General features: G+C 41.6%; 1 protein-coding gene across 1 annotated transcript; it reads right to left on the bottom strand.

The window, feature by feature from the left end:
• Positions 1–23,025, bottom strand: SLC36A3 (solute carrier family 36 member 3; the record flags this gene model as incomplete). The annotated part of the gene is made up of 10 exons (XM_081300122.1): positions 1–290; positions 7,052–7,221; positions 9,953–10,119; positions 10,697–10,795; positions 13,153–13,371; positions 14,374–14,458; positions 16,910–17,005; positions 19,036–19,124; positions 21,092–21,182; positions 22,874–23,025. 10 exons carry the CDS (start codon positions 23,023–23,025, stop codon positions 1–3), a joined length of 1,458 nt encoding a protein of 485 aa, XP_081156248.1.
• Positions 23,026–23,627: the final 602 nt, after the last annotated feature.

The raw sequence follows: 23,627 nt of genomic DNA, 5'->3' as shown, positions 1-23,627 counted from the left end.
TTAGAATAAAAATAAAAAATGATGCATATAGACACCTGTAGAGTTGGCCATGGAATGGTTAATGGGTTGGGTCAACTCATAGAAGGCTTGGTATGTTCCAAAAATACACCCCAAAAAGCCCAGGATGCTGATCATGATGTCCTTTGCAATGGTGGCACAGCTTATGTCCTCAGAGTAAAAGGTGATGATCTCCAGGAGGGGTGGGATGATGAGGGCCAGGGCACTGCTGCACACAGAACCCACTAGGGAGATGACCAAGTCCAAGCGGGGGATGAGGATGGCTGAGACACCTGCAGCAAGAAGAAAAATTTAGAATCATTAAAGGTTCCTGCCAGAAGCTCAAAACCAAACCATTGCTTTGGAGCCCAAGAGCTTCACAGATGAGTGAGAAGCTGTCTGGAGAGGTGAGCAGGAGCTCACTGTGGCTTACACACAGGTCAGGCACCACAACTCCTGACTCCCTCTCCTATCTTCACTGCTGACACACATGCCCCTTTTCTATTTTATCTATTGGATTTTTCATACATAATCTTTATTGGAAGATTTACTCTACCACTTAGCTATGATAACCTCCTTCATTATAGAGATGGGGAGATCCAAAGCTCTAAAAGGAACAGGGCTTGCTTAAGGTCACACAGAGCTAAGATGAGAATCCACGGGATGCCTCACCTAAAGTCCTTTATAGAGGGGAGAAAACTCAAATCATCAAAATCCAAGATGAAAAACAAATATCACCATAGATACTATTGAAATCCAGAGGGTTTTCAGGGACTATTTTAAAAATATATACTGCAACAAACTAGAAAATCTTGGATATGGACAAATTCCTAGAGATATCTGACTTACCCAAGTTGAACCAGGAAGATATAGAAAATTTAAATAGATCAACATCAAGTAATAAACTTGAAGCAGCCATCAAAAGCCTTCAAAAAAAGAAAAGCCCAGTACTGGATGGATTCTACCAGAGTTTTACCAGAACTTTAAAAAACTAATACCAACCTTCCTCAAGTTATTTCAAGAAACAGAAAAGGACAGAACACTGCCAAACTCATTCTATGAAGCCAGTATCACCCTGATACCAAAACAATACAAAGACACATCCAGAAATAAAACTTCAGACTAATATTCTTTTTTTTTTTAGAGAATTTTTAATATTTATTTCTTAGTTCTCGGCAGACACAACATCTTTGTTGGTATGTGGTGCTGAGGATCGAACCCGGGCCGCACGCATGCCAGACGAGCACGCTACCACCTGAGCCACATTCCCAGCCCCAAGACCAATATTCTTGATGAACATAGATGCAAAAATTCTCCATAAAATATTGGCAAGCTGTATACAAAAGCATATTAAAAAGTTAGTGCACCATAATCAAGTGGGTTTTATTCCAGGAATGCAAAGTTCATTCAAATATGCAAATAAATAAATGTAATTCACCACTTAAACAAAATTAAGGACAAGAATCACATGAGTATGTCAATAGATGCAGAAAAAGCATTCGACAAAATACAGCAGGCATTCACGTTTAAAAGGAACTTACCTTGACATTGTAAAGGCTATATAGGATAAACCCAAGGCCAACATTATTCTGAGTGGAGAAAAACGAAAAGAATTTCCTCTAAAATCAGTAATTGACAAGAATGCCCATTTTTACCACCCCTATCCAACATAATCCTTGAAGCTCCAGCCAGACCAATTAGGTGAGAGGAGAAAATTAAAGGGATATGAATAGGAAAGGAAGAGCTCAAATTACCTCTGCTTGCCAGTGACATGATCCCATATTTAGAGGACCCAAAAAAAAAAAAAAACAACTCTACCTTAAGACTTAGAGAGCTAGATCATAAATGAATTCAGAAAAGTAGAAGGATACAAAATCAATACCCATGTAACAATAATTTTCCTACTGTAGTGGCACCCCCTTTCTCCACAGAACAGTCCTAACTGGGCTTCTCTAGAAATCTTTACCATGGTTAATTTTGGGACTGTCGGCAAAAGAGTCTCTGCAAAAGAGTTCAATGTAGATAATTCCCATTTTCGTGTTGCCCTGTTTTACTTGGCCACTGGCCGGGAAGAAATCAGCACTCCAGGTGCTGGACACCCCCTTACTAGTTTTTCACAAATGTATCCAGTATAGTAGTTTGTAGAAATGTGCAAACAAGGCCTCTGGCCTTGAGCTGGGGCTTCACAGAGATGTCTACATTTTTAAGATAAGTTACCCACTGGGCTCCATGGTAACAGCTGGCAGGGGGAGGAAAGAAAGGGGAGAAGAAGGTCCCCCTTTCTCAGGTGCTGTCCTTGAAGGGTTAACTTGCCCAGAACAGTGAAAGAAAAAGCTGCTTTTATGTGAACTTCTAATCCCATCCTTACATGCTGGGTATAAAACCCTGAAACTACCTGAACTTGGGGTTCAGGGTGCTGAGAGCCATTGCCAAGTAGGAATGACGCATTGAAATTTTCTTGTCAGCCTACCCTATGTTGCTTAGAGGAAGGACTCTCCATTGTGGAAATGGGCTTGTCTTAGACTCAGGTCATTTGCAGTGACATTGCATGTATGCTTGAGTAAGGTGACCTTGCTCAAGCACCAGGGCGGATCTGGGTTTAGGGCGGATCAGGTTTTAGGGAGTATCCTGCTTCTTGGGTTTAGGGCTGTTCCAGGTTTAAGGTGTACCCTGCTGGGAATAGGGCGTATCCTGCTGATTAGAGCCTGGTGGAGTATGTGGATTTTGCCAGAACGTGGATTTCCCCAGAACGTGTGTAGAGTGCCGGTGTGAGTTCAGGAATAAAGAATTGCTGTTTGAATCTACAAGGTGTGTGGTGGCTCGTGATTTTGTGCCCAGCCAGACTGCGGCACAAAATTGATTGATTGATTGATTGATTGATTACAGCAAAAGCTGTACCCTCTGAACCTGGCTGCAGCCAAATAAAACTGTTTCCTGCTATCTTCAGTGCCTTGCCTCTTCTGTCCCTACAATACTATAATCCAATGATGAGTCTGCTGAGGAAGAAAATAGGAAAACTATCCCATTCACAATACCCTGAAATAAAACAAAACAAAAAAACAACAAACCAACAACAACAACTTGGGAATCAATCTAACAAAAAAAGGACCTCCACAATGAAATGTTAGAATATTAAAGAACAAAATTGAAGAAGACTTAGAAGCTGGAAAGACCATCCATGTTCTTGGATAGACAGAATTAATATTGCCAAAATGACCATACCACCAAAAGCAAAATACAGATTAAATGCAATTCCCATCAAAATTCCAATAACATTCTTTACAGAAATAGAAAAAGCAGTCATGAAATTCATTTGGAAAAATAAGAGACCCAGAATAGCCAAAGCAATCCTTAGTGAGAAAAGCAAAGCAGAAAGCATTATAATACTGAACTTCAAATTATACTACAGAGCTATAGTCCTCTTCAACAAAATGGCGCTGGGAAAACTGGAAATCCATATGTAGTAAAAAGAAAATTAACCCCTATCTCTCACCCTGCACAAAACTCAACTCACAATGGACCAAAGACTTAGGAATTAGACCAGAAACCCTGTACCTGCTGGGAGAAAATGCAGGCCCAAATCCAACATGTCGGCTTAGTAACTGACTTCCTTAACAAGATTCCTAAAGGGCCAGAAACAAAATTAAAAGTCAATAAATGGGACGGTATCAAATTAAAACCTTCTTCACAGTGAAGGAAACAAGAGTGTGAAGAGAGAGCCCACAGAATGGGAAAAAATCTTTGCTACCTGCCCCTCAGTAGGATATTAATAACCAGGATTCACAAAGAACTCAAAAAATAATAACACCAAAAAAATCCCCCAAATAATTCAGTCAATAAATGGGCAAAGGAGCTAAATGAACACTAGTCAAAAGAAGACATACGAATGGTCAATAATTAGAGAAATCTAGCAATTAGAGAAATCAAATTAAAACTACACTGAGATTTCATCTCATTCCAATCAGAATGGCACTTAACAAAAATACAAGCAACAAGTACCAGGATGCAGAACAAATAAAAAACAAACAAACAAACAAACAAAAACACCACAATGAGATATCACCTCACATTGGTTAGGATGGCCATTGTTGAAAAAACAACAGATAACCAGTGTTGGTATGGATGTGGAGAAAAGGGAATTTCTATGTACTATTGCAAATTAGAATAGTCACTAGGGAACTCAATACCAAGTTTCTTTAAAAGAATTTAAAATGTATTATAATTATATGAATATAAAAGTATAAATTTTTATAAATATAAACATATAATTATATAATCCCACAATGTCAATTCTTGGCATATATATGAGCAATTGAAATCAATATGTCAAAGGAATATCTGAACTATCATGTTCATTGCAATGTTTATCACAGTAACCATGCCATGGAATAAAGAAAATATTGCATATATACACAGAAAAATACTATTCAACCTTAAAAAGAAAAAAGAAAATCCTGTCATTTGTAACAACATGGATGAACCTGGGAAACAGTATGTGAAATGAAATAAGCCCAGCACAGAAAGACACATCCCTATTCTGATTTATAGATGGAATCTAGCAAATTAAGCTCATACAAAGACAGAGTAAGATGGCAGAGGGTAGGGGTGTAAGAACTGGGGAGGTGTTGACCAAAAGACACAAGGCAAATTGCAGTTAGAAAGGAGGATCAAGGGCTGGGGATGTGGCTCAAGCGGTAGCGCGCTCGCCTGGCATGCGTGCGGCCCGGGTTCGATCCTCAGCACCACATACCAACAAAGATGTTGTGTCCGCCGAGAACTAAAAAATAAATATTAAAAATTCTCTCTCTCTCTCTCTTTAAAAAAAATTAAAAAAAAAGAAAGGAGGATCAAGTTCAAAAGATCTGTTTATGACGTGGTGACTGTAGCTAATAACAATGTATTGTATACTTGAAAATTGACAAGATAGTACTGTTTAAATATTTTCACTAAAATAATGATAAATATTTGAGCTAGTAGGTATGTCAATTACCTTAGTTCAGTTATACCACAGTGTATGCATCTATCAAAATATGTTGGATACCATAAACACACATAGTTTTTTATCTATCAATTTAAAAAATAAAAATCTACAAACAACAGCAACAAAAAATAAAGTTCTTTCCACTCTACTATCCTGCCTATTTGGCACACAGTAGGTGCTCATAAGGGTTTGACTCTTATCTAAACACTGAAACAAATTGTAGCATCTACATCATGCAACTTCTGTATAGAACCAAGGATGGATTAAAAAAGAAAGATGGTTCTATTGTATACAAATCTCAACCACTTATTTTCCCATTCATAAAAGGATTCTGGTAATTAAGCAGAACATAAAACACGAAGACAGCATTAACTGCCCATTCTCCATCCCTCTTCTTCTATAAACATTCTTAAATCTCCATCTCCTATACATACAATAAATGCATATCATGGATTTGCCAACAGAGTCCAATTTTGATAATATTTGAATGAGGGAATATGCAATTTATATGATTTAATTTCATATGCCCATATAATTTATCTATGAACAAATTAGAGAAAAATTGTTTTGGAAAGCATCTAAGCTTGGTGTATATTTCTTTTTCCTGGTGCTGGGGATGGAACCCAGGGTTTTGCATGTGCTAGGCAAGCACTCTACCATTGATCTGAACTTCTAGACTCAGCTTGCTGGACCTTTAAGAAAACCATCACCTTTTTCTGAAATTGCTCCAACATATTGAGCATAAGAGGGATTCAGGATCTCATCGTTGGAAACCCATCACCTCTTTATAGTGTGCTCCCTATCCATAGTTTTCCTTCATCAGATGCATGATAAGCTCATTACCAGTGGAGGTACAGAGAAAAATCAGCATCTTTCCCCAGGAGAGCTCACCCTGAAGGGGACAGAAGAGATGTGTTCAAGGAGAGCTACACTGCAAGGTGAACAGGAGCCATGCTTCAAGAGGCTTAGCTCTGGTCAAAGCAACCCACTCCTCAGAGCCCTCCCAGGGCTCCCTGTTGCCAAAACTCCTCAGCACTGATTTAGCTGTGAGTTCAGGATTTGGGTCCTTCCATATGTTTGGACCTACTCTCTGATTGTGCCCAACAGCTTTTAGTTCTCCAGTGGGCCACAGGCAAATACTGACCTTGGGTTTGTGCACAGCCTACTCCCTATATGTGATCTACCTCCTCTCTCCTAGCATATCTCTTAGCCAGCATATCTCCACTGGAGAGGACTGATCCCCTGACCTGCTCAGGGTGAGGAACAGGATCCTGTTAAATATACAGGGTGTCTGCTACTTAGTTTTAACTGTCATGCGGGTGCTTCATCTTGTGCCATCTTAACATTCATCACAAAGTGTTGCCATTATTTCCTTGCAGATAGCTGCAGTTCATCTTGTAAACCCTATGAGAGCTGGAGCTATATCCTCACTATTCTTTATGATGGTGATGATGAGTATATGCTAAGCTAAATCCCTAGTCCCATTATTAATGATTGAGTCCCTAGTGTCCAGCACAATGTCAGGCATATAGGAGGTGCTCAACAAACAATACTTGAATGAATGAATGATGGATGGATGAATAAAAAAGGAAAAAATGGCCATTTAGTGTATGCTAGAAGCAGAATGTGTCATCAGAAGACCATGCCTCTACCTGTAATTTCCCTGATCCAGAGTTGCCTGAACTCCATCTTTCTCTTCAACTTACACTCCTGAGATTGGGAACAATGTCAGAACAACACATATCCAGGTTTCTGACTCTGGGTACAGACTGGGAACTCCAAACACCTCAAACCAAGCAGGTCAGTACCAGGCACATAGGAGAGTGGATGAATGAATGATTCTTCTTTCCTTCATAAAATCAGCTTATATTTTCCATAGGTAGTCAGTAGAGATTATGGTAATATTTACTATGTGATAGTTCTTTTAAGCCCATTTTTTTCAGGTGGAAAAGTTGAGACCCAGGGAGATTAAATATCTTGCCCTAGGTCACAAAGAAAGCAAGTGGCAGAGCCAGTGATGGTGGGGTAGGCACCCGAGTGGCTCCTTGCCCTAGTGCTTTTCATCCTACTCACAGGTGAGACAGACCAAGGCTGTGCGGACAGACAGGTCTACAAACAGTGCCCAGTTCTCTGGCACCTGAGAGACGGCAAACGGGATGATGATCTCAGCTGGGACGTGGAACTGGAGGGCGTAGGTGAAGAAGATGCCCACGGAGTACAACAGCTTGACCGACTGGTACAACCTGCAGACAATCATCAAGAGGATGTGAAGTGCAATTCGGCCCCCAGGAAGGGCTGTTTGGGACTCACTCAACTGTTCAGAAACTGGTGCCTGTCATTGAGTTACAAAATTGACTAATATCCAATGATTTGGGTCAGACTGGCTGTCAGGACCCTCCTCGCAAGCTCATTAAAAGTACACATTCCTGGGCTGGGGTTGTGGCTCAGAGGTAGAGCACTCACCTAGCATGTATGAGGCCCTGAGTTCAATCCTCAGCACCACATAAAATAAATAAAATAAAGATATTGTGTCCAACTACAACTAAAAAAATAAATATTTAAAAAGTGCACATTCCTGGAGATGACGAGGCAACAAGCCCACAACCCAGGAACCCCCTCCTTTTAATTATTTAAAACATAGTCTGCATAGAGTAAAATTCAAGTACAACAGTCCTACAGTGAAAAGCATCCCTGCCCTTGATTTCCAGTCTCCAGTGCCCCTTTCCTTAGGCAACCATTCAGAATTGTCTTGTGCTTCCCAGAAATACTCTGAGTACATATGGCCTTCCACATTATGTGGGGCCTCCCACCCACCCACAGAGGAACATGCTGCACACATTTCTCTACGTGCAGTGGATATCCTTACTTTTTCATTGCCAAATATTTCTTGGAGATTGCTTCCTGTCGATACACATAGATCTGGCCCTTCCATTTAACAACTATTTGGCATTCTGATTGCCGGATATAATACTTTTTAAAACTAGCCACTAATTAATAAATATTTGAATTATTTTTTGAGAATACTGGTCTTTTTGCCACAATGCTGCAAAAAAATATCTTTGTTTGCTTTTCTACATGAACATAATATTTAAATCCACCAATAAGAATGATGGGTAAGAGTGCCCACTTGCCCTACTGTGTTGAAGTCCCAGCTTGTCAAAAGTGTGTATGAGTACATGACAATCTATGCCATTGTGTGTATGTGTGTCTTGTTTAACTGGCATTTCTATAATCTGCTTTGAGCATCATTTCAAATATAAAATGGTCATTTTTTATTTGCTTGTGAACTGTTTGTTCATACCCTCTGCCCATTTTTTTCTTGAGTCGATGGTGTTTCTCCTATTGGAAAGGGAAATTTGTTTAAGGCTCCCTGGAAAAACATGAAAATCAGCCAGGATCACACTACAGGCACAAAACCTTGGTGGAGGTCAAAGCCCATGTTTAGCTGTGGTCCTCGGAAGGAAAGAGTCTCGCCTACATGGTTATTAGAATTTCTTCTCCCCCTGTCCCCCCCATTATTGGGGATTGAACCCAGGGCCTCACACATGCTTGATAAAATTTCTATCACTGAGCTACACACCTGATCTTTAAAAAATTTTTTTTTTAATTTTTAGCCAGGGTATCACTAAGTTCCAGGCTGTCCCCAAACTTGTGATCCTTCTGTCTCAGTCTCCCAAGTACAGGGTATCCTACTTACATAACATAAAGCACAATGTTAAGTAAATCCCACATTGATTATATCATCTAGTCATTATCACAACACAGGGAGGTCAGTGCGGCTGGTGGCTTTTTCCTCAGTTTACAACCCTGGCTTTATACCAAAGCTGTGGGGCACAGCAAGACAAGACTGAACACTCCACAAGGACTTACTATGTGCTAAGTATTTTCTGTATCAAATCAAACCACCCTGTGAGAGTGTTGTGGTCATTTATGGTGCTCACCAAAGACTTTCAGGTACATCCCTGCATCCTTGGAGTATGCAGAGTAGGGCGGTGTGAGCAGGAGAGATACCTGCCATTCCAGGTGAAGCTTTGCCAGCCTGGTGCACAGTGTGTGATTCTCTGTGCTCTCTGCCATGGCAACCAGCCACACTTTGTAGAGTGGCTGTTCCAACAGCAAGAGCCTTAGCCATCCCATAATGTACATGCAGCATGAGCATGCAGTTAAGCATTGGTGTTTTTAGCCACTAAGATTATTATTGGAGCAAAACTTACTCTATCCTGACTGATATAAACAGGCATAAGTATGATCCTAATTTTACTGAGCACAGGAATTGGGAGTCAAAGATCAGGTGTCTTGCCCAAGGTCAATTAGACACCTTTAGAACATGTGCTCTTAAACACTGGCAGTCTTGACTGCTTGGCCACTATGTATCCAATTCTGCCACTATAACAGCTAATGTGGAATGTTTGCTTACCATGGCATACCATGTGCCAGCCTCCAGAATATTTTCTGGATGAATGAATGATTGAATACAAGAACTCCAGACCAAGTTCCAACTGGGGCACAGCAATAGTGGTGTGGCCTGTATCTGAAACTTGGGATCTGAGTAGCAATCCATCTGTGGGACTTCAATCTTTACTTTGAGTTATACTTTTTGTTGTTCTGTTTTGGTTTCTTTAACATTCCTAGATCATTTCTGTTCTAGAGTCTTTGCACTTTAGGGTCAGAGAGATTAGATTCAAGCTTCAGCTTCTCACAATGCGAGCTAGGAAAATTACTTAGAGCCTCTCCAAATATCAAATTCTTTATCTATTAAATGGAGTTAATAATAATAATGCTAACTCATGGGGTTTAATAAATTAAATGAGATGGTGCATGGTGCCTAGATCATCAAACTTACTGATTATTACAATTGATAGTAATATTAACAGTTAATATTTGTTGCTAAAGAAAACCCAAGTGAATGCCCATCTCTTGCTAAGGCACAGAACCCATGCTTTTCCCTATACCTGAGGCCAGCAGGGGACGTACCAGCAGTTGGGCAAGTTGAGGGTGATGCTGGCTTGGGTGTCTGACCCAAACTTCATGTAGCCCAGGATTCCCAGGCAGGAATAGAGAAAGATGACAAGGGACATCCCCACGTACAGAACAAGGGGGAAATGCTGTGGATTCTTCATCTGGTTTTTGAGAGGCAGAACCTGGAGGTGAAAAGAGTTTGGAAAACAAAGGGTAGAAAGAGATGTGGCACTTGGTGTAGGTTCAGGTCCCTGCTAGCATGGCTGTCCTTCTCTGGGTGGGCCCAGAGTCAGGAAGGGGCCTCTCCACATGGCCACACTGCTTTCATTTTTCTCTCATTTTCTATTGCCATGAATGCTCAATTCCATCTTTTCTCTTTTGGGGAGATATGAGGAGTACTGGAGATTGAACTAAGGGGGAATTGACCACTGAGCCACATCCCCAGCCCTATTTTGTATTTTATTTAGAGACAGGGTCTCACTGAGTTTCTTAGTGCTTTGCTTTTGCTGAGGCTAGCTTTGAACTTGTGATCCTCCAGCCTCAGCCTCCCAAGCCACTGGGATATCAGGTCAATTCCGTCTTTTCTGATTAGGAAATTCTCAGTCTTCAAGACATAGTGTGGTATATGGAGCAGTAGACACCCTGAATGCTTCACTATTCTGCACTTTTTTTTTAATGCTATTCATTTAGATACATGGAATTGCAACTGGCAACCCTAAAGAACATTAGGGACCATTCACTCAAACCCAGCAGTCTTACCATACCAACACCTTCAAATGTGAAGATGGCAGTACCAAAGAACAGCAAAAAGGTCTTCCAGTTTGCCATCAGGGGCAGGTTGCTTGGATCTGGAATGTCCTGAAAGGAAGAAGAAAGACATTGGCCTTGCCATGGTATCAAAGTCATCCCAAACTATCACTTGGTAGAAGCTGGGTCATGCCTGACCACTACAGAGATAATCAGTGTTAGGAGCCCTCATGAGATATCTAGAGCCCGGTCCATCTTCTTATCTTTTAATGCTTGAATCACATACTTAGTGGCCCACCTTGTAATATTTACAATCATAAAAATGTCTACTCTGATACTTTCTAACTTGAATAAAATATCTTTGTCACAGAGTACCACAGACAAAGCAAAAAAATGATTCATTCATTCATTCATTCATTTAATTTTTATTGTGGTGAATTCACATAGCAAAATTTACCATTTTAACCATTATGTGTCTAACTCAGTGGCATTAAGTGCATTTGCGTTGTTATGTATTCCTCACTACTCCCCACCTCATACCTTTTTCGTCAGCTTCCAAACTGAACACATGAATCTATTAAAATAGCAATTCTCCATTAACCCCTCTCCCTGTAACCCACATTCTACTCTCTGTCTCTATCAATTTGATTATTATGGCTGCTTCATATAAGTGGAATCACATAGTATTTGTCTTTTGGTAGTCTGGCTTATTTCACTTAGCTCAATGTCTTTGAGGTCCATCCATGTTGTAGCATCTTTCAGAATCTCACTCCTTTTTAGGGCTAGCTAATATTCTATCATGTATATTTATATAGCACATTTTCTTTGTTCATTCATCATTCAATGAACACTTGAGTTTTTCCCAACTTTTGTCTGTGAGGAGCCATTTTATCTTTACCTGTGGAAAAGGCAGGACATGGAGAGAAGAAGGGAATTATGCAAATCTTCTCTGCAAGTTACTGACAGCTCAGATAAGGACTCAGTCTCCTATGTCCCAGCCCTCTATTGCCTCTCCTCATCCCTTCTCAGTGCTGTGTGGTCCACAGGCTAACAGGGCAGCTATGGAGGGTCTAGGGGGAATGATTATTTTAATGGACTTCTGTGGTGAGCAGAACAGTCACTCCCCAAAGATATTCAGGAACCTGTGGCTATGTGATGGCACATGGCAAGGGAGAATTAAGTTTTCAGATTGAATGAAGGCTGTTCATTATCTAATCTTTTATTTTAAGTATATATATATATACTTAAAATAAAAGATTAGATAATGAACATAATGTATATATAAAGATATATAGATACATATATATATATATATATATATATATATATATATATATATATATATAGTAGATGGACACAACACAATGCCTTTATTTTTATGTGGTGCTGAGGATAGAACCTGAGTCCCGCCCGTGCTAGGCGAGTGCTCTACCACTGAGCCACAATCCCAGCCCTCATCATCTAATCTTAAAATAAGATTACTCTGGACTATCCGGATGGGACAAGGGTCTTAGAAAGTGGAAGAGGGAATCAAAGGAGACAGACTGCAGCATGAGAAAGACTCGGTCTGATTTTCTGGCTTTGATTTTTCTTGCTTGCCAAAGCATGCAGGCAAGAAAACCAGAAAAAAGCAAGAAATGGATTCTCCCCTACCCTCCAGCAAAGGTGCAGACTCGTGGACATCTTGATTTTAGCTCAGGAGACCTCCAGAGCTGTAAAATAAATCTGTGATGTTTTAAGCCCCTGGACTTGTGCATTTGTTCTAGCAGCAATAGGAAAAGGAGACAATGCCAAAGACTCTAGACTCAAAGACAAGAGTGCAATGGTGGAGTTTCAGGACCTGTGATGAGGATAGAGCACAAGAGCTCCAGAGGCAAACTGATTGGAGGTAGTGGAAAAACTGCTTTCTGGATGCCAGTTTCCTCATCTGGAAATGGAATAAAGACAGTACTTCCAAAACCGTAGTATTGTGAAATCCAGTAAGTTAGATAGGTAAAGTACATGGTACTAAGTAGATCAAATTCCTTTATCACCCATGCATCCTTTGTCACCTACCACGGTTACAGTTTTTGTTGGTTATTAATCAATGTTAATCTCCCCGAATGAATGTGACTTCCATGAGAGGAGACACCCTATCTGCCTATTTTTACTTACCCCTGAGTCCCCAGCTCCTTGCACAATGCCTGGGATCACAGAAGGTAGTAAGGACCTATGAATTGTTGAATGACTCATTGTTATTCAATGTTATCCATGCTGGTGCTGAGGAGGACAGGATGCTGCTAACAGAGATAATTAGCTTTTAGAGTTTGTGGAGCAGAAATGTTCCTGGATATCACTTTGGCAGGGGATGCTCAGAGCAGAGGATGGAACTTTCTCACCTCCACCTGCCCACCATGACAATAACCCATCCCAGGTGTCTCAGAGGCCCTGGATCCTGACACCTTTCTTCCATAATTTCAGGCACAGACCTGGATGATATACTCAAAGATCAGGATCATGCTCCCCAGGGTGGTGATGTTGGCCATTGTTGAGAAGACAGACAGCACCTTGAGGTTCCGGATAAACACCAACATGATCAGGAAGGGCAGAATTGTCAGCATGTAGATACGAATGTCCAGGATGGGGGTCAGCACCAGGAACTTCCTGGGCTGGCAGGTGTTGGAGGTGACATGGACTTCTTCTACTATCTGAAAGAGAACACAGTGGAAGGTATGGCAGTTGAAGACAAAGCTCAGGATGTCCAGCTCCAGTGGAATTTCAGAAAATCACAAATAATGTTTTAGCATAAATACATTCCAAATATTGCATAAGACATATCTATATCTATCTATAGTAAAATATCTACATGAAAAAAATACATGACACTCAGTTAAACGGAATTTCAGATAAGTAGTGAGATATATATTTATATATAAACTATTTATATATTATAATTATTTGCATATATATTCATATATAAATATAAATAAAATGTATATATCCCTACTTATCCAAAATTCTAGTTTAACTGGATGTCATGTATGTGTGTGTGTGCGTGTGTGTAAAATGCATTCTAGTTTTACTGGGTGTCATGTATTTTTATTTACCAAATCCATCAACGTGAACCAGGTTGAAGGGTACTTTGTCAGCTAGCCCAACCTCTTCTTCCCCACCAAATGACTTTCTTTCATGCAGCCAGAGAAAGAGCATTTATTACACAAGCACATCCTCCTCAACCTTAGAGAGCCCTGCAAGTCAGGAAGCTCTGGATGTTGAGCAAAGCCTATCTGCTTGCAGAGTCCGTCCATAGGACTTGCCTCAGTTCTTTCGGGCTGTTAGGTATGCTTCCTTGGTTCCACAAGAGGCTGAGATTGACTTGCAATGTGTTTTAGGCAGGCAATAACAGGAAGTTAGCCACTGGTTTTCCTTATTTTCAGTTAGTCATTTTCTACATGACAACCTGAGATGGTACCTAATGTAAATTTTACCCATACTTTTCAGGCTAAAAATTTTTTCAAGTTGCCTTGGCTTCTTTATGATCCTTTTAGAATATGATTCTCAGGACTGAAAGAATTCCCAGTCGTGATCTAATCCAGGAGTGGAAATGAAGCTGTCTCCTCCCATGACTTAAATACTATGCTTTTGCTAATGTAGCCCTAGCAGCAGAAGGTCTGCTTTTCTCTCCCTTTACCCAGAAGAGGCTTCTTCACCTGTTGTAAATTGTCTGCCATAAACATAAAATAAACACTGCAGAAGCCCAGCTGGGTGATGATCAATAAGAAGCTGACAGTGTACCTGGGAAAGAAAAAGAGGGAGATAGAGTGAGAAAACAAACATTCAAGTTATTATTTATTTATTTTGGTACTGATGGTTGAACCCAGGGATGTTCTACCACTGAGCCACATCCCCAGCGCCCCCCCCCTTTTTTTTGATACCGTATCTCACTAAGTTGTTTAGTGAATTTGCAATCCTCTTGCCTCGGCCTTCTGAGCCACTGGGATTACAGGCATGCACCACTGTGCTTGGCCTAAAATTATTTTTAAAGTGTTTATTTGGTGAAACAATTGTTTTGGTGATTTAGATTTTTTTCCCAATTTTTCTTGTTTTGAAAAATTTCAAGCCCTCAGGAAAAGTTCATATAATTAGCATCCATATATTTGTTAGCTAAATATATCAATTGTTAAGTTTTGGCCCCAAATCTTTTCATATGTGTACATATTCATCTCCATGCAGGTATGTGCATGCACACACACACACAGATTTTTTTTCAGAATCATTTGAAAGTCATATGCAAATGTCATAACATTTTGACTCTACACACCTCAGCATATTTTCTTTAAGACTGATATCCTGAAAATGAATTTTAATATCTTCAAATACATAGTCCCTATTTTAGATATCACAATTCTCTCCAAAATATCTTTTATGGCTGTTTTATTTTTATTTTTATTTTTTTCATAGTGCTGGGGATCAAACCCAGCGTCTCACACATGCTAGGCAATTGCTCTACCACTGAACTACATCCCTGGCCCCATACATTGCATTTTATTAAAACTCTTCTGAAGTTTGTAAAATTGCTCTATTCTTCCTATCCTGCTTTTCCTTTCTCCTGCAGCTGTTCATTTTCCTTTCTCCTGCGGCTGAGGACTTCCTTATGACATTTGTCTGGTTTCTCTATCCCCTGTGCTTCCTATAAACTGATACCAGATCCGGTGACTCAATCAGATGAAGCTCCTTAATTTATTTTTCTGGCAAGAATATACACAGCAGTGCCCCGTATGCCTCCCTGTGCCCCATGATGAGACACCCTGTCTGACTATCCCACATCCACACAGGAGCTGAGTGGATCTATGCTCAGTACTTGGGGTAGGTGGCATCTGTGCCTTCTTCTTGTATAAAATTCCCAGCTGACTTTTTACCTGAATGGCTTGAGCATCCATTAATGATTGTCTACACAGTATGGGCAGTTTTTAATCAAGCTCCCTAGGTATCTCCTAGTACACTAAAAATTATGAATCATTGGTTGAACTGATATTTTCCCAAATGTTTCCAACTCCTTCTGGATCACTGGATTTCCAAAGAAATAGTACATGGAAACTAGATGAGTGTGAGCTAGATATTCTGGATTCTAGTCCTTGCTCTGCTACTAATTTTCTGTGTGATCCTGAGCAACTTTATTGTCCCTCTCTGAGCTCCTTTATGCTCTATCTTTACAGGTGTGAATCTAGTGATCTCTAAGGGCCATTCCTGCCCTGACTATCATTGAGGGTGTCATCAAAAACTGATCATGACCTCACCTTTCTGAAAATCAGAGTGACTATTTTGGGGGAGGTCAGTGACCTCCTGGGATGGTGGCAGCCACAATATTGACCCCACTACCTCCCAAAGGACTTTTCTGGAAAAGGTTGCAGTGTGAGGTTTTCAAGTCCCTACTCCACCATTACTCACGGTTGTGCCTTTGAATATGCTATTTTATCTCTATGAGCCTTGGTCACCTCATTTTTCCGGGAGCCTGTCTACCTCACCAAGGTTGTTGGGATGATCAGAAAACCATTCTAACTTTTTATCAAGCAAGGGGACAACCTAAAAATTCACCATTAGGGGAATGATCAAATGAAACTATGGTATGCATCCACATTTGGGAGCCATAAAAATTTATGAGGTGGGTCTATATGTTCCAATGAGAAATAAATACAGACATACTGTTAGATGAAAAAGCAAATTTCCAAGATTCTAAGTAATGTGCAAATTAATATGTCCATTCACATACATATGTTGATGTAAACCTAGAGAAAGAGAAAGTCAAAGGGAATGTTGACTAACTAGACCTCAGGGCCTACCTCTTGAGTAAAGAGCCGGATAGGGAATGAAGCCATTGAAGATATTTTCTATTGATAGTTTCCCAAAAGAACATGTTCATTTGTTTTATTTCATTTTTGTACGAGGGATTGAACCCAGGGGTGCTTAACCACTGAGTCACATCCCTAGCTCTTTTTATGTTTTAATTTATTGAGGGAGGTCAGTGACTCATTAAGTTGCTTAGGGCCTTGCTTAGTTGCTGAGGCTGGCCTTGAACTTGTGATCCTCCTGTCTCAGCCTCCCAAGCTACTGGTTACCCAGGTGTGTGCCACCATGCCTGGCTAAGGACATATTCACTTAAAACTTTAAAAGAGAAATAAAGAATAAAGAGATGAGGCTTGTGATGATTGTCATTGTCACAGTTACTTCTACCTCCACGACTATTACCTTCCCCACACGGAATGGGACCTCAACCAGGGGCTGGGGCAGGTTTCCAGGCTGTACATTGTGGCCTCCCCATAGTTCATAAAAGTCGTCTGCAATCTAGGAGGAAAGGACAATGTGTGACTTAGAATGTTTCTGTTGGAGTTACGATTTGCTCCTCGAGTGCGTAATTATGATCTATTTGTATGTCAGCATAGAGTGCTCTGTTAATTTTCTGATAATCATATATTTTATACAACTTTCAGAGGTTTGCTTTTTATTCTTTTTTCCTTTTGGCAGTTATCTTTTTAAGAACAAATCCTTAAGTGGATCTTAATGGATTTTTTTTTTAATAAAAAGTAGTTGATTTAGGTCTGTCATGCAGGAGAGAGGGGACATGGTCAGGGGAGGAGATGGGGAAGGAGGCAGAGCAGGTGTGGCCAGTCAGGGATGCTGTCCTTTCTTGACTATTCTGGCCCTTCTCATTGCCCAGTTATCAGGACATTTGAGAAGCTGACATGGACAGAGTCCCACGCATAAACCACGCTCAGGCTCCTGCCCAGCAGGAGAATGCGATGGCCAGGTTCCACCCTGTCCCTTTTCCCTCTCTCCCTTTCTAAGGGTGGGACAGGCCCTGCTAGGACTGTCCTGGTCCTGGAGAGGAGCAGATGAGAGCAGCAGCAGGTTGCTGAGATCCTGGATACACAGCATTCGTTTCAGGACTGCTAGGACAGAGACAGGGCTCTAGGCTTGACAGGAAACAGGGTAAATGCCATTCCCTCATGAGCTGGAGACCTTGAGCAAGTCTAGTCTCAGCTTTTCCACATGCAGACTAGGCTTTGAGCAGGAGACAGTGAGAGATGGCTATTAGGATGTGTTGGAAACACACTTTTATTATGTATTGTTAGTATCATATATTGTTATTTCTGATATTTAGTGAGATTGGCATTCATGCACAAATGGGGTCAGATTGCAGAGGACTGGTAAATAGAGTCTGAAGGTTGGGGATCAGACAGGGATTAGTGATTTAGTAGGTGGCACAGGACATAAGAATAGGGAGTAGTGAGGTCAGTGGCTACACGGCAAGTGTGTGCCCAGTTCTCAACAGGATCAACAGGACTCTACTCCAGAAGGACAAGGAAGAAATGAAGGCCCAGAAGTACCAGATTATCTGACTAATGAGAAGAAAGCAAATGAGTTTCTTGTTATTTTTTTTCTTAAATATGAAATTTCTAAATTTTTAAACATTGGCTTAGAAAAGAAAAACTGTGAAAGTCCCCCAAAAACATATCTGAAGTTTACAGCTAGCACTTAGGCCACCCTCCTGGGGGCCTCTGCATTAGAGAAAAATGTAAGAGAAATCATCAAGAAAAAGTCAGAAGCCTGGGAACATAATGACCCAGCAAGCTCAAGACCACATGGTTAAGAATGGAATCAGACAGGCCTTCCAACACTGGCTCTGCTATCCCCTGGTTGTGTGGCTTTGGGCAAGGTCCTGGGCAAGCCTCAATTTACTTATCTATAAAATGGAAATAAAAATAAGACCTACTATAGAGATTTACTGTAAGAAGTAAAGCTTTGGATTTGAACACTCTGCAGATCTCAGCATTATTATTTTTTTTTCGTGGCTATTGTCTTTTCTTTCTGAAGTTGTTTTTGCATTCATTTCAAACCCATACACCTTGACACACTATGTGCTTTCAATAACTGAAGTTGTACCCTATGCATTCGGTGGCTAATTACGTCTTTGCGTCTACTGGCTTGTCTTTACAGGGGTTCTCCTGGAACAAATTACCCTGATGAGGTTTTAGTATTGGGGTGGGGAGATTAAAAGGAACAGAAGGACGACTGCGTGTCTTGCCTCACATGGTCGTTGTGGAGTGCTCTAACATCTTTTATCACTTTTGATGTTCCCAGGTGAGGGGATTTGGGCTCACAGGGGTGCAGGAAACTGACCAAGCCTTCCAGCTGGTCGGCAGCAGAGTTGGGTCTCTTCTTGGGATTCTTTCCCACCCCTCCACCACTTCTGTTGGATTCAGAGCAGCTTGGTGGCCTGGAGAAGTGGCCTACTTATTGGACAGTGGTCAAAGGAAACTCAACACCCCAGTGGATGGGGCCTGGTGCTGGGGTGAGAGAGGAGCAGCACCCACCTCTGAGAGAGGTGGTGAGCGCAGTTCAGCAAGATGACCATGCAGTGCACTGTGAGGATCCCGATGGCCAGCAGGCTGATGGGCCCAACCTGAAGGGAGAGGAGAGGCCCCGGGTGGTGATTGATGGGCAAACTGGCCACGCCCACACCCTGGCCCTCTCTCAGTTTGGGCACTAGGGCTCCTTGCCAGGGTGGGAGACAGTGCATGGATGTCCTTGTCCCCTGGATGCTGCGCTTTGAATGCCCCTCCTGGCACCACTATAAAGTGGCTGCTCAATCTCTGCTAGGATTCTACCTGTGACCCAGATCTTACCACTCTCCATACAACCCAGGCCTTTCTCATCTGCCTCCAGTTTCACCCTGCTGTAGTCTCTTACAATGATTTCAACCTTTTACACAGTCTAGCCCTCACAAGTTCCTTTTGTGACTTAATTCTTTTCCTCTAGTAGAGAGGTTATCAACAAGGGCCCTATTGACATCTGGGGGCAAATGACTGTTTTAAGGATCTGTCCAGTGCATTGTAGGATATTGCGCAGCATCCTGAGCCTCTATCCATTAGGTGTCAGTGACAGTTACAGGTTGTAACAACCAAAAATGTCTAGGTGACAAATATAAGGGTGGGGTTCACAAAATGTCTCCATTTGAAAATTGTTGCTCTACTGTGTCTACTTTGTCAATATTCCAGATGGAAGATCATAATCTTCCAGATCTGATCAGAAGGGCATAAAGTAATGAAGGACTCTCTTTCACCTCCTTTATTCTGGATACTCCTGCCTTTATTGATGAGATAACATTATCTGTCACAAAGAAACAAGTGAGGGGTAAAGAGCATCACTAGCCTACAGCAGAATGTAGCCTGAATGTGGCAGACACTTTCTTGTCTTGTTCATTTTTGTATTCCTGGGGCCTAAGAATACACATAGTAGGCTCTCAATAAACATTTCTCAACAGTATCCTGGTCAGGAGTTCTGGGCGGGGAGACAGAGAATAAAGAAATTATCTAACTCCTCTTAATAGGCAAAACTCGACTATAAAAAAGAGCCATCTTAAAAAGCATATACCACACTGGCAAGGACAGTTTTGCTGAAGGTTCTGTGGTCCTGCTACTCTTCTGCAGATGACTGAGAAGCCAGGGGATCCCAAGGGGGAGAGTTCCGCCTCTGGGTTGGAACCCCTACATATCAGAAGTTATATGAGGAAGTAAGGGTCTCGCCGTGCCTTCTTTAGCCATGAGGCCACTTACCAGGCCTGGAGAGAAGGAAGATCTCCCTGAACTAAATGGATATGACATATTTGGAATCAGTTCAATTCAATAGGCATTAATCCGGGCTTCCTGTGTGACAGTCTCTACAGTGGGGACTGAGAGAAGGTCTAAAGGGAAATCAGACAGTTCTTGCCCTCAGAGCCTTCCGTTAGGTGCAGGAGATAAGTCTATTGAAAAATAAATATGTCTCACCTCCGAAAGTGCTTTAAAAATTCCAGGTGAGGCAGATACAAGTGTAGCAGGAAAGGAGGTAAGGCAGCATTGATATTCAGGAGGACAATATTACTATTCATAATGATATTATTAATATTCATGAGGACAGCATTAATATTCACGAGGACAGTGTTAATATTCATATAAACAGAACAGTTTTAGAAAGGAGGCAAATTTCCAAAGACAGAAACAAGAGGTCAAGGAGTGCAAGGCAGTGTGGGCAGTGGGAGACATCCTTGCCCTTATGGCCAAGCCACTTTCTCCTATACCATTCAAATGGTTTGAAACAGAAGTCACACACTCAGATTCCTGCAGGGCCCTGGCTGCTGGTGAGATATACTTCTGGGGACTGGGAAGACAGGGGCAATGTGGGGTCTGAATGAGTGTGGCAGCACCTTATGAGTAGCGTCCCTTCCCCTCCAGGGATGCTCAGTTTGGCTCCAGGAGATTGATAGGTGCATTTCCTGTTATAGAGCACACCCCCAGATCACTCACTGATGAACTGTGCAACAGCCTTAGAGGCACATGTCCCCTTTGCCCCCAAGGACCAACCAGTTCACAACCCAAAGTTGTCTCTTACCAGTAAGCCGGCATTTTTTATGGCCAGGGGAAGCCCCAGGAGCCCAGTGCCAACGTTGCATTTCAACAGGTGGACCAAGGTTTGCAACAGCCTGTGGGGGGAAATAAGGGAGAAAAGAAGAGGATGTCAGGGGAAGGGAAGGGCGGCCCAGCTCAGCCTCTGCCCAGCATTCCCAGGGTGCCAGTTGAGAAGAGGACAACCCACAGCTCAGTGATATCTCAGATCCAGAGCTGGTGCTAGCTCAGGTGGCTCAACACACACTAGGCTTTAAAGAAAAAAAATGACCCCAAATTGCTGTCATTCTGGAGAGCATTCTATTATTGAGATCTACTATACATCTAGCACTAGACAGACAAGAATTCGTAAAAACAGCCCCTATTTACAGAATATTTATTGCACCAGGTAATTTTTAACTCACTTACTAGAAAAAAAAAGCACAATAATTCCCTAGCATATATGGTGTGCTTACTGATTCTAGTTTGTTCATTCCTTGATCCATTGAGTCAACCAATATTCACTGTGAAAATTAATTGAAATTTATATATCCACAGATTGCTACATAATATATCCATGCTACATATTGGATATGGATAATTTTGTTTTTGTGGTGCTAGGAATCAAACCCAGGGCCTTGCATTTGGTAGGCAAGCTCTTAACCACTGAGCTCCCAGTACAGATGTGAATAAACTTTAATATCAATTACTACTGTGCTTACAGAGTATTTACCAGGTGCCAGCAAGGCGCCAAGGTTGTAAATGTTCTTGACATCTGTGCTCAGGGCTCCTGCCCAGACAGTTTCAATCCTAATATGGATCAGGGTAGAGAGGTGGGAAGAGGAACATGAGAACGGAATCAAAACCAGACTTAAGTAGGAAGTGAGTGCCAGGTATGATGGCACATTCTTCTAATCGCAGAGACTGGGGAGGCTGAGGCAGAAGGATCAGAAGTTTGAGACCAGCTTTAGCAACTGCCTCTGCCTCCCAAGTCGCTGGGATTATAGGCATGCACCACTTTGCCTGGCATTTTAACCATTCCTATTGTTTCTGGATTTTCAATATTGTAATCATTGCTTCAATAAAAATGGTCATGAATACTGCCTGTGATTTCATTAGAAAAAAATTCTAGAAGTGATATTGTGGATTAATTATATTTATGAAAAAGCTAGGTAGTAACCCAAAAAGTAATTCAAAAGTTAAAACAAAATAAATTACAATAAAAACCTGTATAATAAATATTGAAGTGCTCTCCTATCTCTGTCTCTCAGTCTCCCGATTCTCTTCCCCAGAGACAGCTACTGCTGCCAGTTATGTATGTACATGTGTGTAGTCACATGTGTGTACTTTCAAAGATAGGATACATCAAGAAAGTACTTGTGTATTTTATACAAATGGCATTTTAAAATTTAACACAAAACATTGCCATCTAAAAAAACACCAATTTAATTCTCCCTAAAAGACATGGTATTTTAATCAATGCTGGTTCTTAGCACTCATTTTAATTCTCCCTAAAAGACATGGTATTCTAATCAATGCTGGTTCTTATCACTTAAAATAACAGTATCATTATAGCTCACGGTTATTATCTGATCTGGTTACAAGATAATAGTCTGATTAGCAATAAAAGTCTTAGAGAAAAATTCCCTGTGTCTGAGTTTCCTCTTTCACCTAGACACCCCTGTTCCAGGAGGATGGGTGTGTAAAGGAGAGAAAAGTAGGAGAATTTGGTCCAGAGCTGCCAAAGCAGCACTTGCCCCAAGGTCTGGAAGGGGGTGTGGCCACTTACGAGAGAGCGTTGTCTTCCTCGGCAGGAGGGGCATTTTCTGGGGTCGAGCTGCTGCTGTTGCTGCTGCTGCTGCTCTTCGAGGGGGACTTAGACCCATTGTCCAAGTTCAGCTCATTGTTGTAGTCCTTTCCAAGCAGTGACTTCTTCAACATGGTGGCTAGGTGGCAGAGCCTCAGGGGGTCTAGTCCTAGAACAGTCTTGAATAGGCCTCTGATGGGTTTTTCTCTGGAGAAGCCATAGCTACAGACCTGAGATGCTGGCTCCCAATTCCTGAGGGAGCCTGGCCCTGGCTGAAGACTGAGCGTGTGAGTTAGGGAAGCAGTTGGCGGAGAAGCCCCACCTGGCTCTGGGGAGATTTATAAGAGCTCCATCTCGGGATGAGGCTCAGTCCTCTTGCAGTTGCTTGGATACCTGCCAGGAATCTTGCCTGGGCTTTTGGCCTCTCCTAGTTTAGCCCTCACGGCTGTCAGGCAAAGTGAACAAGGTGACAAGGAGGAAGAAGGTACCATTTGACTGGAGGTTCTGGTGCCTGGATGTGGACCCAGACTCAGTGCATAGCTCTCTGGCTAGGAAGAAAAAGAGAGTTACCTCACAATGGAGGCTGTCTGGCCAATCAGGTGCTCCAGAATCCCAGGATGCAGGATGGTCCTGTATAGCATCATCTAGGACCACCTTCTCTGGGTAAAAATGAAGAGTGGCTTATAAGGTCCAATCAAATGGCAGTTGCTCAGAATTTCTATACGGGAGAAGTGCA

The sequence above is a fragment of the Spermophilus citellus genome, assembly GCF_964194105.1.
Source record: "Spermophilus citellus genome assembly, chromosome: 1".
Lineage (NCBI taxonomy): Eukaryota > Metazoa > Chordata > Mammalia > Rodentia > Sciuridae > Spermophilus > Spermophilus citellus.
This window is presented reverse-complemented; position numbering and strand designations above follow the sequence as displayed.